A 19,149-nucleotide genomic window follows, 5' to 3' on the forward strand; every position below is an offset into this window, starting at 1 on the left:
CTCTTAGCCCTTTCCTTTCCCATCGTCGCCATAAGACCTACGGTGCGATGTAAAGCAAATTCTAAGTAAAAAATAAAAAATCTTTTCACAACCCCTTCCAAGGCAAAGTTGTATCCATGCTACTGGCCTCGACTTACACCCCATCCGCTGAAATTATTTTGTGGGTGCGCCACTGCATCCACTCACCATTTGAGATACAAGTAAGCCCGAAGAATGGTTGGATACTCAAAATACACCACCATAAATGACGCAGTTATGGCTCAAAAGTATAAAGAAAGGTAAGGGACGGGATCTAGTGTTTTAAGTAGAACCCATATCAATACAACGTGACTTCCCATTTAAAAAATGTTTCATGCATCGACTGCGATTCAAGCTTGGGCCGTCCTGATGAGAAGATAGAACCATTGGACCTGAGTTATCACGCCCTCCAATTACAAAATATTTACCCGCACTTTTGATGGTGCAATTTGAGGTTCCAATCAGTCGCCGGGCATTTGACAGAATATATAGGCCTACATATCGAACTTAGGCACGCATCCGCGATTGTCTTGCTACTGCTAGAATTAAAAAAAAAAAAAAAAACTTTTTCATAACTTACCGAGGATGTGCATAGTTTTGGCTTCTCAGTGACGAAGTGGCTCTCTTCAACAAATGTACTTATATGGCACAAAATGGGGAACTGACGTACAGCTCAGAATCCTTTCACAGTCTTCCCAACGCTGCAAATTAAACACAGCACATCTCTCAACCACGGTACAACCCGAGGATCCCTAGGACATTGTTGTTTCCTAGAACCGATGTGCAAAATCTGACACTATGTTGTAAGCTTGCAGCTGTTTCTGGCCATGGACCCAGTTATCTCGGTGGTCACGTTCCGGCCCCCAACTGAGTAATTCCTTGGTAATTGCCCTTTTCTTGTCCGGCTCCATGGCTAAATGGTTAGCGTGCTGGCCTTTGGCCACAGGGGTCCCGGATTCGATTCCCGGCAGGGTCGGGAATTTTAAACTTAATTGGTCAGTTTCGCTGGCAGGGGGGCTGGGTGTATATGTCGCCTCCACCATAATTTCATCCTCATGACGACGCGCAGGTTTCCTACGGGTGTCAAATTAAAAGACCTGAATTTGGTGAGCCGAACTTGCCCTCGGACCCTCCGGCACTAAAAGCCATACGCCATTTCATTTTTTTTTTATTTTATTTTTTATTTTTTTCCCCCCTCGTGTCTTGACATTTGTCAACACACGGTTACATTCCCAATACTGAGGCCTCTACAGGGAAATATTCCCGCGCATCACAATCCTAAGTGTTTTCCTTTCATTCAAGCAGTACAAATATGGAGAATTATGATTAGACCTATTGAGCCTTGCTAATAGATTCTTTGTCGCTACGTTAATTTAACATTTCGGCGTAAGTTTTAAAGTTGTTCGTAAAGTACGAAAAACAACGGCTGATCGTCGCTCTAGTTTCAGGAAATATTTTGGGGAGGGGCCCCGGCCTCCCTGCCCCCCTCCCCTCCCCCACTTGGCTACGTCAGTGGTAGCCTGATTGAATGACTGATCAGCACGTGTCGCGAGCATTGAGCGCATTATTTCCCGGGTGACTAAGTGGCAAACAGCCCTTAAATGTCCGGCTCTATGGCTGAATGATTAGCGTGCTGGCGTTTTGGTCGTCTTCATTATAATTTCATCCTCATCACGCACAGGTAGTCAAATCAACAGACCTGCACCAGGCCACACGCCATTATTATTATTATTATTATTATTATTATTATTATTATTAGCGCTTAACGAAATTTTGTTGTAGACCATCAGGTGCTCCACTTTCTGAACGCAGTGTAGGCCTAATACCTGACGCTCACATCCTCCTCTTCGCCGAGTCAGCTGCTGCTCCAAGCACAATACGAGATGTATGACAAGTAGAGGCGTAGCGTAACCGCATGGTCGGGGGTACTACATTATGTTTACAAAAAACGTGTTAGAATTTTTTACGTACGGTAGTCACATGTATATTGATGTAACTACTTGAAATTTAATTTGGCTTTTAAAAAATCAAAGTGCAGTATTTTTTAATAATTACCAGTTGTTGGACCCGTCGTTCACGTGTTTGTAATGCCAGGAGATGAGCGGCACCGCGGGCACACAGACAGCGTAACGTTATCGTTGATCTGTTGTATGGACTGAGGATGAGGACATTGTAGGCCGTGGTCAAATAAGTCTGTCATTTCCACCTCCCTTTTGTGCTTACGATGCTGATGTTAATTATCTTTCTGGTCAGTATGGACTGATGATCACGTGGTTGGAATATTTCGCCACTGCAAATGTTGTGAATTGTGATAAAAATCATGTTCAGATCACCGTTATACAATATTTATTTATTATTTTAACTTGAAAATGAACTCGCAAAAAATAACGAATTTCCTACATAGTCGCAAAATGTTAAATTTCTGCGAATTCTGGAGAAAACTGGAAAGTTAATTTTCGAATGTTTAATATCGTCTTTGAAAGATATTACTTTCATTTTTCGAAGGTACGTACTCGCCGAGTGAACGGTGACGGAGTGTCTCAAACGGTTGAGGCTCTGGCCTTCTGACCCCAATTTGGCAGGTTCGATCCTGGTCGAGTTCGGTGGTATTTGAAGGTGCTCAAATACGTCAGCCTTGAGTCGGTAGATATACTGACACATAAAAACCTGTTGGACTAAATTCCGGCACATCGGCGACTCCGAAAATCGTAAAAGTAGTTAATGGGACGTAAAAACAATAACATTATTAAACGGTGTTTAAAAGAGTTTTTAAATACGAGAAAGCACTTCATGATATCTTATTAAGCATGCATAAACTGAGAAGACTTTGCGAAAAAAAAACCTTTGTTCTAATCTGAGCAAGAGTGCAATTATCATGATAGGTATGAAAGAATTACAAAGTTTGAAGAAAATCAAATTGAACTGTTGGGAGAAAGGTAGACATAGCAATTTTAAATGGGATGACTGTGTGCTGATTTTGTACAGTGCATTCTTACATTAAAGAATGCTATGTGCAAAATGTTAATTGTGAACATTTTTCAGTAATGTTTTTTTTTTTTTTCTTTCAGATAAGCATCGTTGTCTTGTAGAACACAATGTAAATCTTTTTATCAGAGATTTGTTTTGAAAATTAAATATTTTTTAAAACTATCTCTTAATGTATGAAATATTTACAAGCACACTAAGAGGTGTGTCTGTAAAAGTTTGATGTATTCTCAAATTGCCAAATTGTTTAAAACCAGCCATTTTCTTATTTTAAAAGATCACATTATGGGCTCTTAAATCACTGTAAAATTCTAGTCTCTACTTATTAGTATATTGTGTAACAAGAGTCTGCCAGCCCCAAGGTGTAGTGGTGGAGTGTGTGCCTCTTACCTGGAGACCCCGGATTTGATTCCCCGGCCAGTCAGGATTTTTACCTGGATCGGAGGGCTGGTTCGAGGTTACTATGTGATTACAATTGAGGACTTATCTGACGGTGAGGTGGTGGCTCTGGTCTAGAAATCCAAGAATAACAGCCGAGAGAATTTGTCGTGCTGACAACAGGACACCTCGTAATCTGCTGGCCTTCGGGTTGAGCAGTCACGTTTGGTAGGACATGGACCTTCGGGGCTGTTGCACCATGGGGTTTCGTTTGGTTTTGTAATGAGTCTTAATTACGACTCTCTTTGTTTGACCATAATTTTGGATTGTTGCGATTGCTGCCTTTGAGGTATGAGAGTTGTTCTTTGTAGGATATTGATCGATATCAGACGTGGTTAGTTGGAAATCAATAGTCGAAATAATAACAGTACAGTGATGTCACATGTAATTAGAATATTACAGTATGTTTGAACAAACATCCAGTGTTGAGTTTTTACAATATATCTTATCTTGATTCGTTATTGATAGTGAAAGGTGGCCACTGAGCTTGTTCTGGACTGTGCAGTAGACGGCAGGCATGAGCGTTCCAGACTAGTTCAACAGATGGCATACACGGTTCAGGTTGGTGGTTTGCAGATTTTAACCTCAAAGCGAGACATGTTTAAGCACATAAAATAAACTCCGGTCCATGAACTGCACATATAATTTTTCATACATCTTCCTTGACTTTTGCAGCAATAAATTGTTGGTAAGATTCAGCATTTCTGCTACAATTTCCTGTAGTATTAGTGATTCAAAATCATTGTCACTTTCAAAACTCGTGGTTGTCATTTCATATGGCTTTTGCTAGCCTTGTAATGGTGAGGATTGGCGACATCTGCCGTTTATGGGAAACTGCATGTTATTGTGGGGGAGGATAGTGTTATGCGTGCTGTGCGAGTTTCAGGGATGTTGGGAACAGCACTAATACCCAGTTCACAAGTCAAGGGAATTAACCATTTAAGATTAAAGTTGGTCTTCTGGCCCCAACTTGGCAGGCTCGATCCTGGCTCATCCGGTGATGTTTGAAGGTACTCAAATGTGTCAGCCTCCTGCTGGTAGATTTACGCACACGAAAAAGAACTGCTGCGCGGCTAAATTCCGACACCTCGATGTTTCCAAAAACCATAAAAGTAATTTGTGGGATGTAAAGCGAAGAACATTAATTATTAAGATAAAAGTCACTTAACCAGCGGGAATGGAACCCGCGGCTCTCTGAACTGAAAGCCACGATGCTAACAATTCAGCCAAGGAGCCGGTCTTTTACCTTATAACAGCAACATCTGTATGACCCCTCTGACCTATTTACACCATCTTGATGCACTACCAGCAAAAACAAGTAAGGTGAGTAGTTCATTGTTGTAAGATGGACACTAGCGATCTATAACAAGGCTACAATTATAACACAGTATACCACATTTACTTGCTGTCTTCGACCAGTTCTCCGCACAGAGATCTCTGTAATTTAAGGTTGTATTATAAACATATTATTTTATGTTGTTCATGCTTCATTTTTTTAAACCATATTTTTAGTGGTACTTTTATTGAAACCTGTTTTCTTTTCAGGTACATTGAAGAACATGTTCAAAAGACAGGGGTCGCAATTGAAACACAGGGCTTCGTTATTGTTACTAGTGGGAAGAAGCGGGAATCCCTCATGGTGAGTGGACTTGCTGTATATTAATATGAGTGACTCAGATGTAAATGACCATTTCCAAAGTACATAATAAGTAGTGGATAGGTAACAAAGAAGTGTTAAAAGGCAGGATTAGCTCAATAATAAAAGGAAGAGATGAGGACGATTACGAAAACACAGGAGGACACATTTGCTCGTTATGTAGGCTCCATTCTCAAGATTCCCATTTCTTCCAGACCCAAATTGTGATTTTATTGATGAGGAATAAGCTGATCCATGAAGATGTTAGTCATCGTTCTTCTGATTTAACACAGAATGAGGAAAAGAAAATTTCTACAGAATTGTCTTGCAAGATTAAAATAAAAACATTTTTCTACCAGTCTCTACTGATATTGTCAGTTCTTAATTATTATACATGGTTCACCCTTAATCAAGGCTTCCTCATTGGCACCTCCTTTTAATTAATAAGGTAATATATAGTATTTTTTATTTATTGTATGGCAATATTATGTACAGATATTCACAGCTATTTACACTGACACATGACAAGAAGGGCTCCTAGCCTCAGTTCCAGTGTGCTGATCCACTCCAGGGCTGCAGATGTTTCCAGCTGAAAATCAGACAAGTCTCCTTGATATGCCCTTGTCTTGCATTCGGACATAATGTCACAGTCACATTGAGGAGATGGGATTTTGCCTCAGGTGTAAAGAGATTCAGCTTAGATTCTGTAATTGGTCCAAATCCTGTTAAAAGCTGTCCAAGATTTCCTTGGTAAATTAAAACTATGTGCAGGATAAGATAAGATTAAAGCTGTGGACTGTTGTTCAACCTCCATTCTTCTCTTCACTGGGCATTTGCATCAAAATGACTGTTAATCTCTGGGCATAACTCATTGGTGTATATGTGTGGACTTCAGCCAGTTCCCATTGAGTTCAGTTGTGAAGAGGCAGATCCGGCTTCCCTCCAATCATCTTGTATTCTCGAATCAGAGCAGCTTTCCTGTGCAGATGAGGAGGTGTGATGTAGCTCAGAACTGGAAGCCATTAGGTGGTAGTCTGTCTGATTAGGTCAGTGATTAATCCTATGGAATTGTTAAGTTGGGTGTTGAGTAACTTAATGTGAGGGCTCTGCACTCCCATCAAATTCTTCTCACTCCAAATATTTCCCATTTGAGGAAGTCAATGTTGCAATAAAAGACCTCAAGGCATCTATCGTGAGTTCCTCTTAAACCTAGGGAAACATGCTAAGAAATACCTAGCTATGGTTTCAGTGATATTTTGAGCTCAGGGGTCTACCAAAAGAGTTCAAAAAAAACTAAAATTATTACTTTCTTGAAACCTGAGAAACCGAAAGACCTACCCCAGAGTCACAGGCCTAGAGTACTGTTAATCTGCTGTTACAAACTTCTTGAAAGGTTGATTTACAATAGGACAAGTGGTACCATCACACAGCATATTCTTGTGGAGCAAGCCCGTTTCAGATCCAATTGTAGTTGCTGTGAACAAGTTCTTGCTTTAACATCCCACATAGAGTCTGGTGTTCAATTTCAGATATAAACATCTGTTGTTTCTGAATCTCTCTGCAGCATATGATTCGGTCTAGAGGGAGGTGCTATTCTACTAACTGTTGCAAAACTTATTGCTTCAGACTTCTCCACGTCATTCCCCAAGGGTCTCTTACTCTTCAATCTGTACATATCTGACTTACTTGAAACACTGTTTAGAACGTTTTGTTACGCTGGATAATATAGCCCTGACTGAAATATCAATGTTATGATCCTGCCAGACTTAAAGAAGATATTTCCATTAACGGAGACTTCATCCCAGTACATTAAAACCTAAGGCATCCTGTTTCCATTTTAATGACAGAATGGTTGACAGTGTGGGGATTGGTTCTTGGATGTAATAAAATTCTTGGATTGTTTAGGAGTAACCCTGGACTGAATACTGTTTTTCAAGAGACAATATAATATAGCAGTAACAAGATTCTAGAAACAGAAGAGCTTTCTTCTAGCATCTTACTTCGCATCGACATTTATTTCAAGTTTATAAACCTCTTGAGAAGACAATGTTACGGTACTGTAATTTCAATTGATCTCTGAATGAACAGCAGCATCGCTTGAAAACCAATCTTTTTCGATTTCCATGACCAACAACTTAAGTATTACTTTTACAACTTGTTACTTTTATATGGCGCACAGGACCTTTTTATGGATCTCTATTTTTTAACATAATGTAGCGCATCTCCGGATTCTTCAGCCTCCTCGCGCAACAATTACCTTCCTTCAAGTTCCAAAAAACTGAAGAGCCTTTCCAGCATCCATGTGTTTTTACGTTTATGAATATCTTAAAAAACTGCATAACTTCATCTCAGTTGTTCTTCGAATATACAGCAGCAAATTTAAGAAGCCAACATATGTTGAATTCCTTGACCAACAACTGAAAAATTTCCATCCCTATCAATTTTTTTATGCTATACGGCGCACTGGTCTTTAATCGTAAATAAATGACGTGACTTTGGCTCAGTGGTTCTTCAATTGGATACCAGTATCTTAAAGGAGTAGCATATTCTAATCTCCTTATCCAGCAACTCAAGAATTCTTTTCTATAACATCTTTTTAATGCGCACTGGACTTTTTAATGCTATACGGCGCACTGAACTTCATTCATAAATAAACGACGTAACTTCGGTTCAGTGGTTCTTCAATTGGATACCTGCATCTTAAAGGAGCCAGCATATTCCAGCAACTCAAGGATTCCTATCTATAACATCTTTTTAATATGCACTGGACTTATTATGAATCTCTTTCAAAGAGTTATTTTTTAACATAGTGCTGCACAATCTCTCACATGGTATGTACTTTTACGAGACCATACATGTCTTTACATTGTTTAATTTCTTCGTTATTTGTGTTTTAATTTTGCTTTAGGCTGACGATGACCTATTACTAGGTCGAAACTAGTCCCTAATCATTTATGTAATTTAAACTATTTACATTTTGTATTGTAAAGGTGGACCCAAATAATACATTAATTTAATCTATTGTAATGCTTGTTCATTGTGACGTAAATTATAGTCATAAACTCAGTTTTATTTAAATCATAATAAGTGATTCTATTTCCAAGTACAATTCTCAGTTGTGGAAATGCAACTGTAATCTACCATTGTCCTGATCCATATTCCTGTATATTGCCAGATGTGTGAGTTTATCACCTCACGCCTTGAGATAATTGAGATAAGAGGCATGCTCTCCGAATTTTGTTGTTTTTGCAACAAATGGCGCTCAACAAATGTAATGTATATTGTGTGAAGGAGATTAAAGTGTAAGAGTAGTGGTAGGAAAAGTCACAGCTAAATGAACTGAAAGTACAACCGATAACTGACTACATCTATAATTATAAGGAAAGCTGGAAACGTAAAGTTTTGCAATATGCAACAACGGTTGGCTGGACACCCCTGTTATGGTGAGGGATGAAAAGAGGGGTGAAAACAGGTCTAGAAGACAGCAAGGCACGACCTTCACACCAGTTGTTACCAAACAGTGGAACTGAAAGCAAGTTAAGATGTCAGTGTAGTCTAAAGGTGAATATCACACAATTATCCGTTACAGTTTTGCTTGTGGATTAACTGTTGACCAGTGCCTGAAGGAAATGACTCTTGTGCTGGGGAAAGACTGTCCACATCGGACAACAATTTTCCGCTGGTACAAAGAGTTCCAGAGGGGAAATTTTTGGGTTGAAGACGATCCTCGTTCTGGGTGACCGTCTGAATCAGTGACTGAGGAAAATGAAGCTGTGAGGAAAATGTTGCAACAAGAGAGGCAGTTGACATATCAGCAGGTAGAAGAGACCCTCCATATCCCTGCACCAACTATTCATTCAATTCTACATGACCATCTCCAGGTTAGAAAGGTTTGTTCCCTTTGGGTGCCCCATTCACTTTCAGAGGAACAAAGGGCACTCGAGTAAAATGGTGCCGAGAAATGCTAAAACAGTTTGAAAATGGGACTTCGCGTAATGTCAATAGCATCATTACAGGTGACAAAACTTGGCTTTATTATTACGATGTCCCAAGAAAATCCCAGAACAAGGTATGGCTGTTTGAAGATGAGGGTACTCCTGTGACTGTGCGAAAGTCAAGGTCAGTGAAGAAAAGGATGATTGCAGTATTCTTCACTAAACGGGGCATCCTGGGTTGCGCTAGAAATACAAAGGACAGTTGCTGCAAAGTGGTACGGTGAGACTTGTCTGCCTCAGGTCATCCAGGCTCTCAAGCAGCTCCATCCAAGGTCACGGCTCAACACTTGCCTCTTGCATCACGACAATACTCCAGCACATCGTGCTAATGTAACAATGGATTTTCTTGCCAGATCAGGGTTGACTGTGCTTGATCACCTCCATACAGTCCTGATCTTGCCCCATGTGACTTCGCACTCTTCCCAGAAGTGAAGATGAAGCTGAAAGGGCGGCGTTTTGCATCCGACGAGGAGCTTCTGGCAACATGGGATCAAGAGTGTGAAAATGTAATTGAAGAAAAGTGGCAGAATTGGTTGAGTGGCTGGTTTCGACATATAGAGAAGTGTATTGAGTGTGGTAGAAATTATTTTGAAAAAGTAAAGCGTTCACTCACATTGCAAAACATTCCTAGTGCCCTTTGTACAAGGGATGGAACCTGGTAGATGGCCAAAAGAGATTCTTTGATACCAACCCAGAGGAAAAAAGATCTGTAGGACGTCCGATGTAGAGATGGAGGGAAAATGCGAGACCCGTAATGGAACACATGGCCCAATACTTGGAAGGAAGATGGTGATGATGATGATGATGATGATGATGATGATGATGATGATGATGATGATGATATTCATGGGTTTGTGTTGTTTTATTTAGTAGTTATATGCGTTGAATGTACTGACAGAACTTATGGCAGTACTGTTTATACCAACTGGTAGCTTGCAGTTGTAATGAAGTGACAGTCAAGCAGTATGGTGGGCTTGGATACGATGTTACAGTTCGTTTACATATCTTCAGAGTAAAGTTTATTTCAAATTAATTTGTTTCAGTGCTAAGTTGTCACTGATTTTTATTCTTGCTTAGCGCAATGTCTGACCTTGAATGTCCCAGTTAACCTGACTTGCTCTTGTTTAAAAAAATACACTTAAAAATAAAGCATTCAAGGAAATTATAAGCAGACTTTGACGAGTTTGAGTGTCAAAATAATACTAATTGAGGGAAAGGATGTTACTTTGTTTCAGGATAAGGAATACACAGCTCCTTATTCAGAAATATGGAGAATGAACATGTCAATCCATTGGTAAAACAGATCTGTGATGATTCCACTGACTGTGGGGTCACTCAGTAATGTTCAATTGTTTCTGTAAACAAAAGTGCAAATTTAGCCAATGTTCTTTTCTTCTTCCACTTTCACAATACAGCTAGTTCATGAGACATTTTTCTTACAGCGCTGCAAAGAACCTAATATGGTTCTGGAGAGTGCAGAATGTGTAGCTATATTAAATAGATAACATTTTAAAGGCATTAAGCACACCGTTCTCAACAATGGGATTGTGCTGCTCGCTCCCATTTTTATTTATGTTGTTTGGGAAAGATTGCTCAGTTTTAAAATTTGTCCCTTTTAGTAAGCTATTTTCAAGACAATAAAAGGTATGCGATCTAAGCAGGAGTAAAATATTGAGTGTGTTATTTATAAACATTCTCTAGTCATGCCTTAGACTGTACTAAAGTTAGACCTGACTAATTTACAGACCAAAAATATTTTTATAAACTGCAACTTGTAGAAAGAAATAAGCAGATGCAGTTATATAACACAAATTTAAAATACATTTGTCATGCCTGTAAAATATTTCTTATTCACAGAGAACATGAAATATGGAGTTACAGTAATTTGTTCTTGCACGCCACATGCTACAGCAGTGCTAATCAGTAACCTGTGGGTTGTTTTACATTCTAGTAACATAAGTTTTCAGCAACACTGGGATGTGAAATGGGCAGCAACTGTGGCCCCAGCATTTGTCTGGTGTGCAGATGGGAAATACAGAAAATCTTCAGGGCATTTGTGAACTTACTGGATGGTGGAAGTGACCTAACCTCATCATTCAATAGAGACTGAATTCTATTGGAAATGATTTTCACTGTTAAATTACCTGATATAATGTTAATCTGTTATTAAGGGTGTATTAAATATATACCATTATTCAAAGTGCTTACAGAAGGATAGGATACATTTCTATATAAGCCTATATCTGCCTGCTGTCATTTCTTGATGGATACAGTACTTTTGCATCCATCTCTTGGCACAGGCTAGAGTAAAGTGTAGCTTCCACCGAAGTCCCAGTCAACATCCATGGCTGTGACAATATGGAAGCTGCTGGGGTATGGGTAGTGCTGAATAATGACATTCAGAGCACGACTAGTGCATCTGAGTGTTACGAAAGGTGCTGCTCATAGGGTCAGTCGTGCTGCAATAGTACTTTCTGACCCACTGAGGAAAGCAGTGGCAAACTACCTCACTCCTCATCTTACCTAGTATGCCTCATTTTGGTGCTGTCATTGGTTTTTGGGGTTTCCTTATAACCGCATAACCTTTGGTGGTGCTATTTGAGGATCCAACCAGCCTCTGGGCTGATGACCTAACAGACAGACAGATAAGCCTATAATCTTTTTATGCACTATTTGATTTGTCTCTTTTTTGTTCTTTTGATTGCTTATATCGAACCGTTGGGTTCTTTTTCTCCTTCTGTGTTTGTCCTCTCTTCCAGGTCTTTTCCTGTGTTTAACGAAGTTCTCAATGAGTGTAGAATTTGGGAAGCAAAAAGAAGCTCTTTGAGGGTTGAGAATAAATGGATTGTTAAGAAGATATGGAGATTGTCTTTGTCCATGTCTCTTCTTTCTATTACCTTGACTTTCCACACTGACTTGCCATTACGCGTATAACTTAATTTGTAACTGTTTGCTCCTCTCCATTACTAATGTAAGATTGTAAAGGTTAACAACTATGTTTTCTCTTTTATTCTACAGGGCAATGCCACATTGCATCTGTACCCTCACTTCAAACCTCTCAAGGACATTGCAGGCAAGTGTTTAAAAAAAAAAAAAAAAAAAAAAAAAAAAAAATTGTTAAGTTTCCTTGTTCAGCCACAAGTCAATGCCATAGTCTTTTTTCAACTCTAGTCTTCTCTCTTGTACATATTATGTATTAATCAGACTGTTTGTACTGATCTCGTAAGAGTGGGGTGGCCTGCAGTAGAACAAGCAAGTTGTGTCACTCCTGGGTAGGACAGAAATTCCTGTCTTGGCCAAGATGAAATGCAATCATTTAGTACTGTTGTTTATAGTATTGCTGAATCTATAGGCGACTGTGATCGTACTTCGCTCGGAAATAAAGAAAATGTGCTTGTAATTGAGTTGTTACCGTGCGGGAGGCAAGCGGAGGTATATTGACCATCCTCCAGAATTATAAGGTTCTGCTGGTTCAGTCAAGTTGTGAACAGATAAGAGAGGGTAGAAGAAGTGCTGATCCTCAAGGTACTCTATATCATCCCAGCACTAGGGGTTAATCAACAACAGTTTGTTATTTGGACAGAATGCTGCACTACATGGGGAGTGGTGTGTATTATCGGTTGTGGCATTATCACTTCCTGCTTTGCAACCGCACTTCCAGGAAGCCCTTCCTGCCTCGGTGGGCACAGCTGCAACCTCAAGACGCTCCCTTCTGAATTAGCTAACAACCTGTTTACCATTAGTTATGTAATAAGAAGGCTTTTCTTGGTCACATTGAACGGACAGGATGTTCTTAGAGTTGAAACCTTTATTTTATACTTCTGTATTCCCTTTCTTCTTCTTCTTCTTCTTCTTCTTCTTCTTCTTCTTCTTCTTCTTCTTCCATATCCTCATTGAATGTCTGCTGTCATTAGGGCAGTATGATTTTTGTTCTCAGCTAGTTGGAAAAGTGTGGGGGTACCGAGTTCATACCATTCTCATATATTCTATAGCAGAGATATTCTTCTTCTTCCCCTGCTTCTCCTTCATTCAGTTTTATCTGGTAAAATAAGCTGAAGGAGTCTGTACTTCTCATTTCAATTATACGACTTAAGTACTCTAGTTTCTTCTTTTTAAATGTTGTGCATGACCTGTTGCTCAGTGTTAAGTATTCTGTCGACCCATGATATTCTGAGCAGGCGTCTGTAGCACCACAATTCAAAGATCGAAGTTTTTTGTTGGTGGCCTCAGGATCATAAAGTAAGGTAGAGAATACATAACACAGAAGTAAACACAGACTGAACTTTATGCTTTCCTTTCTCCAATTAAATTTGGGTCACATTGTGGATCAGTGACTTCAGTCTGCTTCTATCCTTCCGTTCTAAGACACCTTCCACACTTCTCAGCCTTCTTCCCAGATCTGCCTTAACCTGGTCTAGCCATCTTCTTTGGTATCATGTGCCTTTTACTTTCGTTTCAGACACTTGTCTTGACATTCTCTGTTCTCTACAGGTGTCCAGCCCATCTCAAACGTGACTCTCTCTCTCTCTCTCTCTCTCTCATGTGACCACCATACTTTACAGGAACTTGAGTCATCCGTGTCTGTTTGGTACCAACTAGCTTTTGTAAGCAATGTACAACAACTGTGTTGGCAGAGTACTGACCCCAGTGATCTCTTTTGTTTATTATGGCCATGCATAAAATTGTAAAGGAAACAAAAGAAGCCCATGGAGATGAAGATACTGCTATTTGCAGATGATGTTGTGATCTGGGGAAAGGACAGCAAAGAAGTTCAACAACAACTAGATGTACTGAACAAAAAAATTGGGAAGTATGGCATGAAAATCAGTACAGAGAAAAGCAAGACTATGGTGATGTTGAGAGGGAAAAGGTAAGGGTAGGACACTGTGAAAATTGGAAGTCAGAGTCTGGAAATTGTGGACAGCTTTAAATACCAAGGAAGTGAATTAATGAAAAATGTTAGGTTGGACATGGAGATTAGCAGGAGGGTACAGCGGAGTAATGCATTCTACCAAAGTGTAAGAAAACCTGTTTGGAGCAAGGAAGTACCTAGGAAAAGTAAAGAGATAATGTACAAAATGTACCCATATTGACTTATGCAGCTGAGACTTGGACTTTGACTAGCAGACAAGAGAGCAGAATGGAAGCCAGTGAGATGAAATTCCGAAAAAGTATGATAGGAAAGACAGATTGAGAAATGAAGATATTAGGAAGGAAGTTGGGATAGGAAAGCTAAATGAGAGAATTGAAAAGAATAAACAAAGGTGGTTTGGACATGTAAAGAGGATGGAGTAGAATAGAATTCCAAGACAGATGCTGGAGGCAAGGTGCAAGGGCAAGAGAGCAAGAGGAAGACCTAGAACAAGGTGAATTGAATAAGTGAAGAGCGGCATAAGAAGACGAAATTTAGACTGGGACAAGATCGCGGAAGAGGAATGTTCGAAGGAAAGAGGAAGATGGAGAAGTGCCATAAATACCTCAACCCGGCAGGAGCTGAATGGGGGAGAAATTATGATGATGATGATGATGATGATGATGATGATGATGATGATGATGATGATGATGATAGCTTTTGTAAAGGCTTTCTTTGTATTCAAGTGGCACATCATTATTCCACACCAGTCAAAGAACTCTCCTGCTAACTGCACTCTGTTACTGATACTCATATCCGAAGTATTTACACTTTGTTACTGCCATTCACTTTCACACACACCCTCTGTGTCCACCTGGTTAGATTTCAGGCACAGATTTAACTTCATGTCGAACAAATGACACACCAGCTAGTAAAGAAAGGGCAAAATACTGGCTGTAATCTTCATTGACACATCATTGTCCCATACTCTGTGATAGAAATACTCCCTGCTGATCTTCATCTTCCAGTCTTGAATTCTTCTGTAATACACTTTGTAAATAAGCAGATCCAAGTTGGTGGATACCATCTTGGCTCAGTCCGGTGGTATTTGAAGGTGCTACTCAAATATGCCAGCCTTGTGTTGATATATTTACCAGACTGCAGAACAAAATTTCTGCATATTGGTGACATCCCCGAACACTGCAGAAAGTGGTGAGATGTAAAAACCAAGAACATAATTACCTTATTTACTCCCATGTACCTCAGACTTCCTTTTTTTCTTTTTTTTACAATTGTAATTAAAAATCAGGATGTGCAGCACATACCAGAGAATTAGAAAATCATACTTTCCACCAGCCTCCATACCAGTTTTCTTAATTTGTAGGTATTTTCAATTCTCGTCTTTCCTGTTGCCACCTATGGAGCTGAAACATGGACCATTAAGAAGGCTGACTGTGACCTGCTTGATGCCAAAGAAATGTGGTGCTGTAGATGACTGCTTTGAATACCGTGGACAGTGCGTTGAACTGAAGAAGCAATTTTGTGATATCTTAACATTAAGATGTGAGCCAGCAGTACCACATAGCTAGAAAACTAGAGGCAATGGAGAAACCACCAAGAGGACAAGAACCAACTCAATGGGAGGACCAAATGAAGAGTCCGGTCGTACAGAACATCCATGAATCAGTCCATCTCGTCCAAGTGGGGATGGTTGGAAACACATGATGACTAGGGCGCAAATGTTTATTTCCTGAAAAGGTTAGAAATATGTTAGCATTTATGACCTAAAAGTGGATTAATATATGACAATAAGTATGACTTCAAAAATTTTTGGGAACATTTTCGAAATCTTCAAAATCTTGCCGCTGTTTAAATTAACATTATATTGAAAATATATTTTTAAAATCTAGCAAATCCAATAATAATAAGTAATAATATTAATTTTTATTATTATATGGTATTTTGAATTGATTTAATTACTCGGTCCAGAGGTAGCTTTCGACTCTGCACAGAATGAAATAAATGTCACATTATGATGGGCGATCACAAAGAATTACAGTAGCAAATGACATACATTTTAAAGTTTCCAAATAGGAACGATCTTCTATTTTTTCACGCAACATTGACTTGGAAAAGGGAAAAGATCGCTCAACATCGCAGGATGTTATTGGGGCATATTTGAAATATGTCAAATCATTGGAGTTCAATTGAGGCTCACCTTTCTGTTGCTTTCTACTCATCTGTCTCTTTCTGTACAGCTTACCCGCCTAATTCACATACATATTTCTAAGAAAGATAATTATAAGAAATTACAGAAAACAATTATGAGAAGTGAAAAATCCATCTTTGAGATGACTGCAAGGAGGTATGCAAAAATGGAGTAAAAAAGATAAAAGTATGACAGAAAATACGAAAATTCATGGGGAAATATGACCATAATATGAAAAATTACCGGAAAATGACAAAACATGTTAAAAAAGCCAAAATATTACTTTATATGTCCTCTAAAATTTGCATAATTTAATCACCATAGATAAAATCATGCTTAAGTTGTATTTCCCATGGAAAGAATATGTAGAAAAGAAATGACATGTCTTAAACATCCGAGCCCTAGTGATGACTTGCCACATGTAGGGTTGGACTGAGAGAATGAGATTTATTTCTTTAATAATCTTCATAAAAAGGTACAGTACTCACTTTAATTTTAGTACTTACTGAAACTATCATTGACAGATTTATATATTCATATACAGAGATTTATATTAATATCTGTGCAAAGCATTTTTAGAGATTCATTCTCACTAAAAGGTAAACAGTCCTTCAAATGCATGATTCGATGCACCCTAACAATTCAAAGTGATACTTGAGCATTTTATTCTTTGTCGCAACTTTGGTATGCAAACAAGAAGTTCTTCAATGGAAAAAGCATATTTCGTTGCTTGCTTTCAATGTTCATCATACAAGAAACCGTGTGATGCCAGGTTGTAGAATAGTGCCACTGTACTTCTGGGAACTCGTAAGATGCAACAAAAATGGAAAACAATAATGTCCAATAACAGACCATTTATATTGGTATTAAAAGTGGAAAAGTCAAAAGTCAGGTTAGAGCAGTAGCATACTCGAGGCATGATAACATCTTAACAGGCTAGTGCGTGTGCACTGGGTTCTCTCACGTCTGGAGACCACCAGAGGGGGTAAAAGTGAGGTCAAGTCTGGAGAATCCATTCACGGGTACCAAGCAATAACTGTGTTAAAGAATGCCTGCCTTGTGTCCTTAGCTTCATGGAAATGAAAGTCAGTAGGAAAGGGGGCTAACCCACTGAACATTCATCTCAACCGAGCGAGTTGGTCGTGCGGTTAGGGGCACGCAGCTGTGATAGTGGGTTCGAATCCCACTGTCGGCAGCCCTGAAGATGGTTCTCTGTTGTTTCCTATTTTCACACCAGGCAAATGCTGGGGCTGTACCTTAATTAAGGCCATGGCAGCTTCCTTCCCACTCCTAGGCCTTTCTCATCCCATCGTCGCCATGAGACCTATCTGTGTCGGTGCGATGTGAAGCCACTAGAAAAAAAACAATTAAAAAAAAATAGTGATCTCAAGGCAGATAATATCCATGTCAGAGCCTGGCAAAGTGAAGCAAACAACCACCAAGGCAGTCTCGTGGAATATTGGATCAATGACTGGTAAGAGTTTGGAGCTGGATATCCCATGTGTCCAGGAAACAAAATAGCAAAATCATTGCAGCAAAGCAAGATTCTTGGATTCAAAGACTGATGATTTCAAACTCCACTACCACAGTGTTGAAAATAGCAAGAACGGTGTAGGCATAATCGTTTTAAGTAAAATGCAGATCATCATCACTATCATTATTCACAAAGCGAGTGACTGGTTATAGATATCAAAGTAGTAATACAAAAAGTTGTACGGAACATTGTCAGTGCAAATGCACCCCAAATAGGATGGGATGCTGTTGAGAAAGAGGCTTTCTGGATAGACCTAGAAATGCTGTGACCTGCACGGACATGTTGGACAAACAAATCGTGGAGATGAGATGGCTGTGTTTTGGGGAAAGAAATCAGGAAGGAGAAGCAATAATCCAATTTGTCAAAGCCCATGATTTAGTTATCCTGAATGTATGTGTCCAGAAACAACCTTGACACCTGGTGATCTGCAGTAGTGGCATAAATGACAGTTGTTGAGGAGGAGGCTATCTGCGTGGACCTGGAGATGATATGAGTGAGAGAATGGAACTTCCTTGGAGATCACGGATGAGTTGACTGCATATCATATGTGGGAAACATTCATGGCCCATTGTGTGTTGAAGGTCAGAGGAAGAGCTTGGTATTTCCAGTAGCCATCTAAACATCAGAAAAGAGGTATTGTTCTGGAGCGAATTGTGAAGGATACGGTTCAGCAGAAGAAACAGGAAATTCAGGCATGGACCAAAGCTTAATAGAGGAGAAGAACAGGCTGAAAAACTAGTATCACCTGAAGAAGGCAGCGGCATCTGAGTCTCTGGATAATGATTGTAAACTCTAAAGCATCAGAAGAGGCTCTACAAGATCGCAACTCAAAGACGCAGCAACATGAAGGATATCCTGGTGCTGAATTTCGTCAGTGATAATCAAGGCAGACTTCATATCAAGGATGACAACACCAAGGAAGGCTGGAGAAACTTCTAACTGAAACAACAGCTATCGTGCCATAGCAGACTAGGATGTCACTGGTGATATAACTTTTGACGAAGTCGAGGAAGCAGTGCGCCAGTTGAAGAATGGAATAGCAGTAGGCCCTGATGAGATTCCAGCAGAGCTATGGAAGAGATGTGGTGATGGAATAACGCTTTTGAAAATTTTGTTGAACGAAATTAAGAATGGTGGCCCAATCCCAAGTATGTTCCGGGGAAGATTGTTGTTGTCTTTTACAGGAACAAAGGTGACTTAGGAAACTGTGGAAACTACAGAGGCATTAAACTCACACCACATATTCTAAAGATTTGGGAATGAGTAATTATCAATAGTGTGAGCAAGTTTGTCCAGACAAAGACACCTGTTAACCAGCTTGGATTTGAACCAGTAAAGCCCACTGTAGATGCAATTCAGGCCATGAGGATTCCAGATGGAAAAAATACAGCGATGCCAGAAAAGACCGGCAAATAGTTTTCATCAAATACAGTAGAGACAATACGCGACACTCAGCGAGATATCGAGGGACAGCGATTAGAG

The 19,149-nt window shown here is 39.6% G+C and overlaps 1 protein-coding gene across 3 annotated transcripts in view; it reads left to right on the forward strand.

The window, feature by feature from the left end:
* LOC137503384 (sarcalumenin-like) overlaps window positions 1-19,149 on the forward strand; it is a 262,108-nt gene that overhangs the window by 131,818 nt on the left and 111,141 nt on the right. For 2 of the 3 annotated variants that reach the window (XM_068230976.1, XM_068230977.1), the window contains exons 4-5: window positions 4,987-5,080; window positions 12,091-12,145. In XM_068230976.1, coding sequence (XP_068087077.1) covers window positions 4,987-5,080; window positions 12,091-12,145 — 149 coding nt within the window. Of the gene's footprint in view, window positions 1-4,680; window positions 4,765-4,986; window positions 5,081-12,090; window positions 12,146-19,149 lie in introns of those variants that run through there. The other variant, XM_068230978.1, reaches the window with a different exon arrangement.

Source organism: Anabrus simplex, chromosome X (genome assembly GCF_040414725.1).
Source record: "Anabrus simplex isolate iqAnaSimp1 chromosome X, ASM4041472v1, whole genome shotgun sequence".
NCBI lineage: Eukaryota > Metazoa > Arthropoda > Insecta > Orthoptera > Tettigoniidae > Anabrus > Anabrus simplex.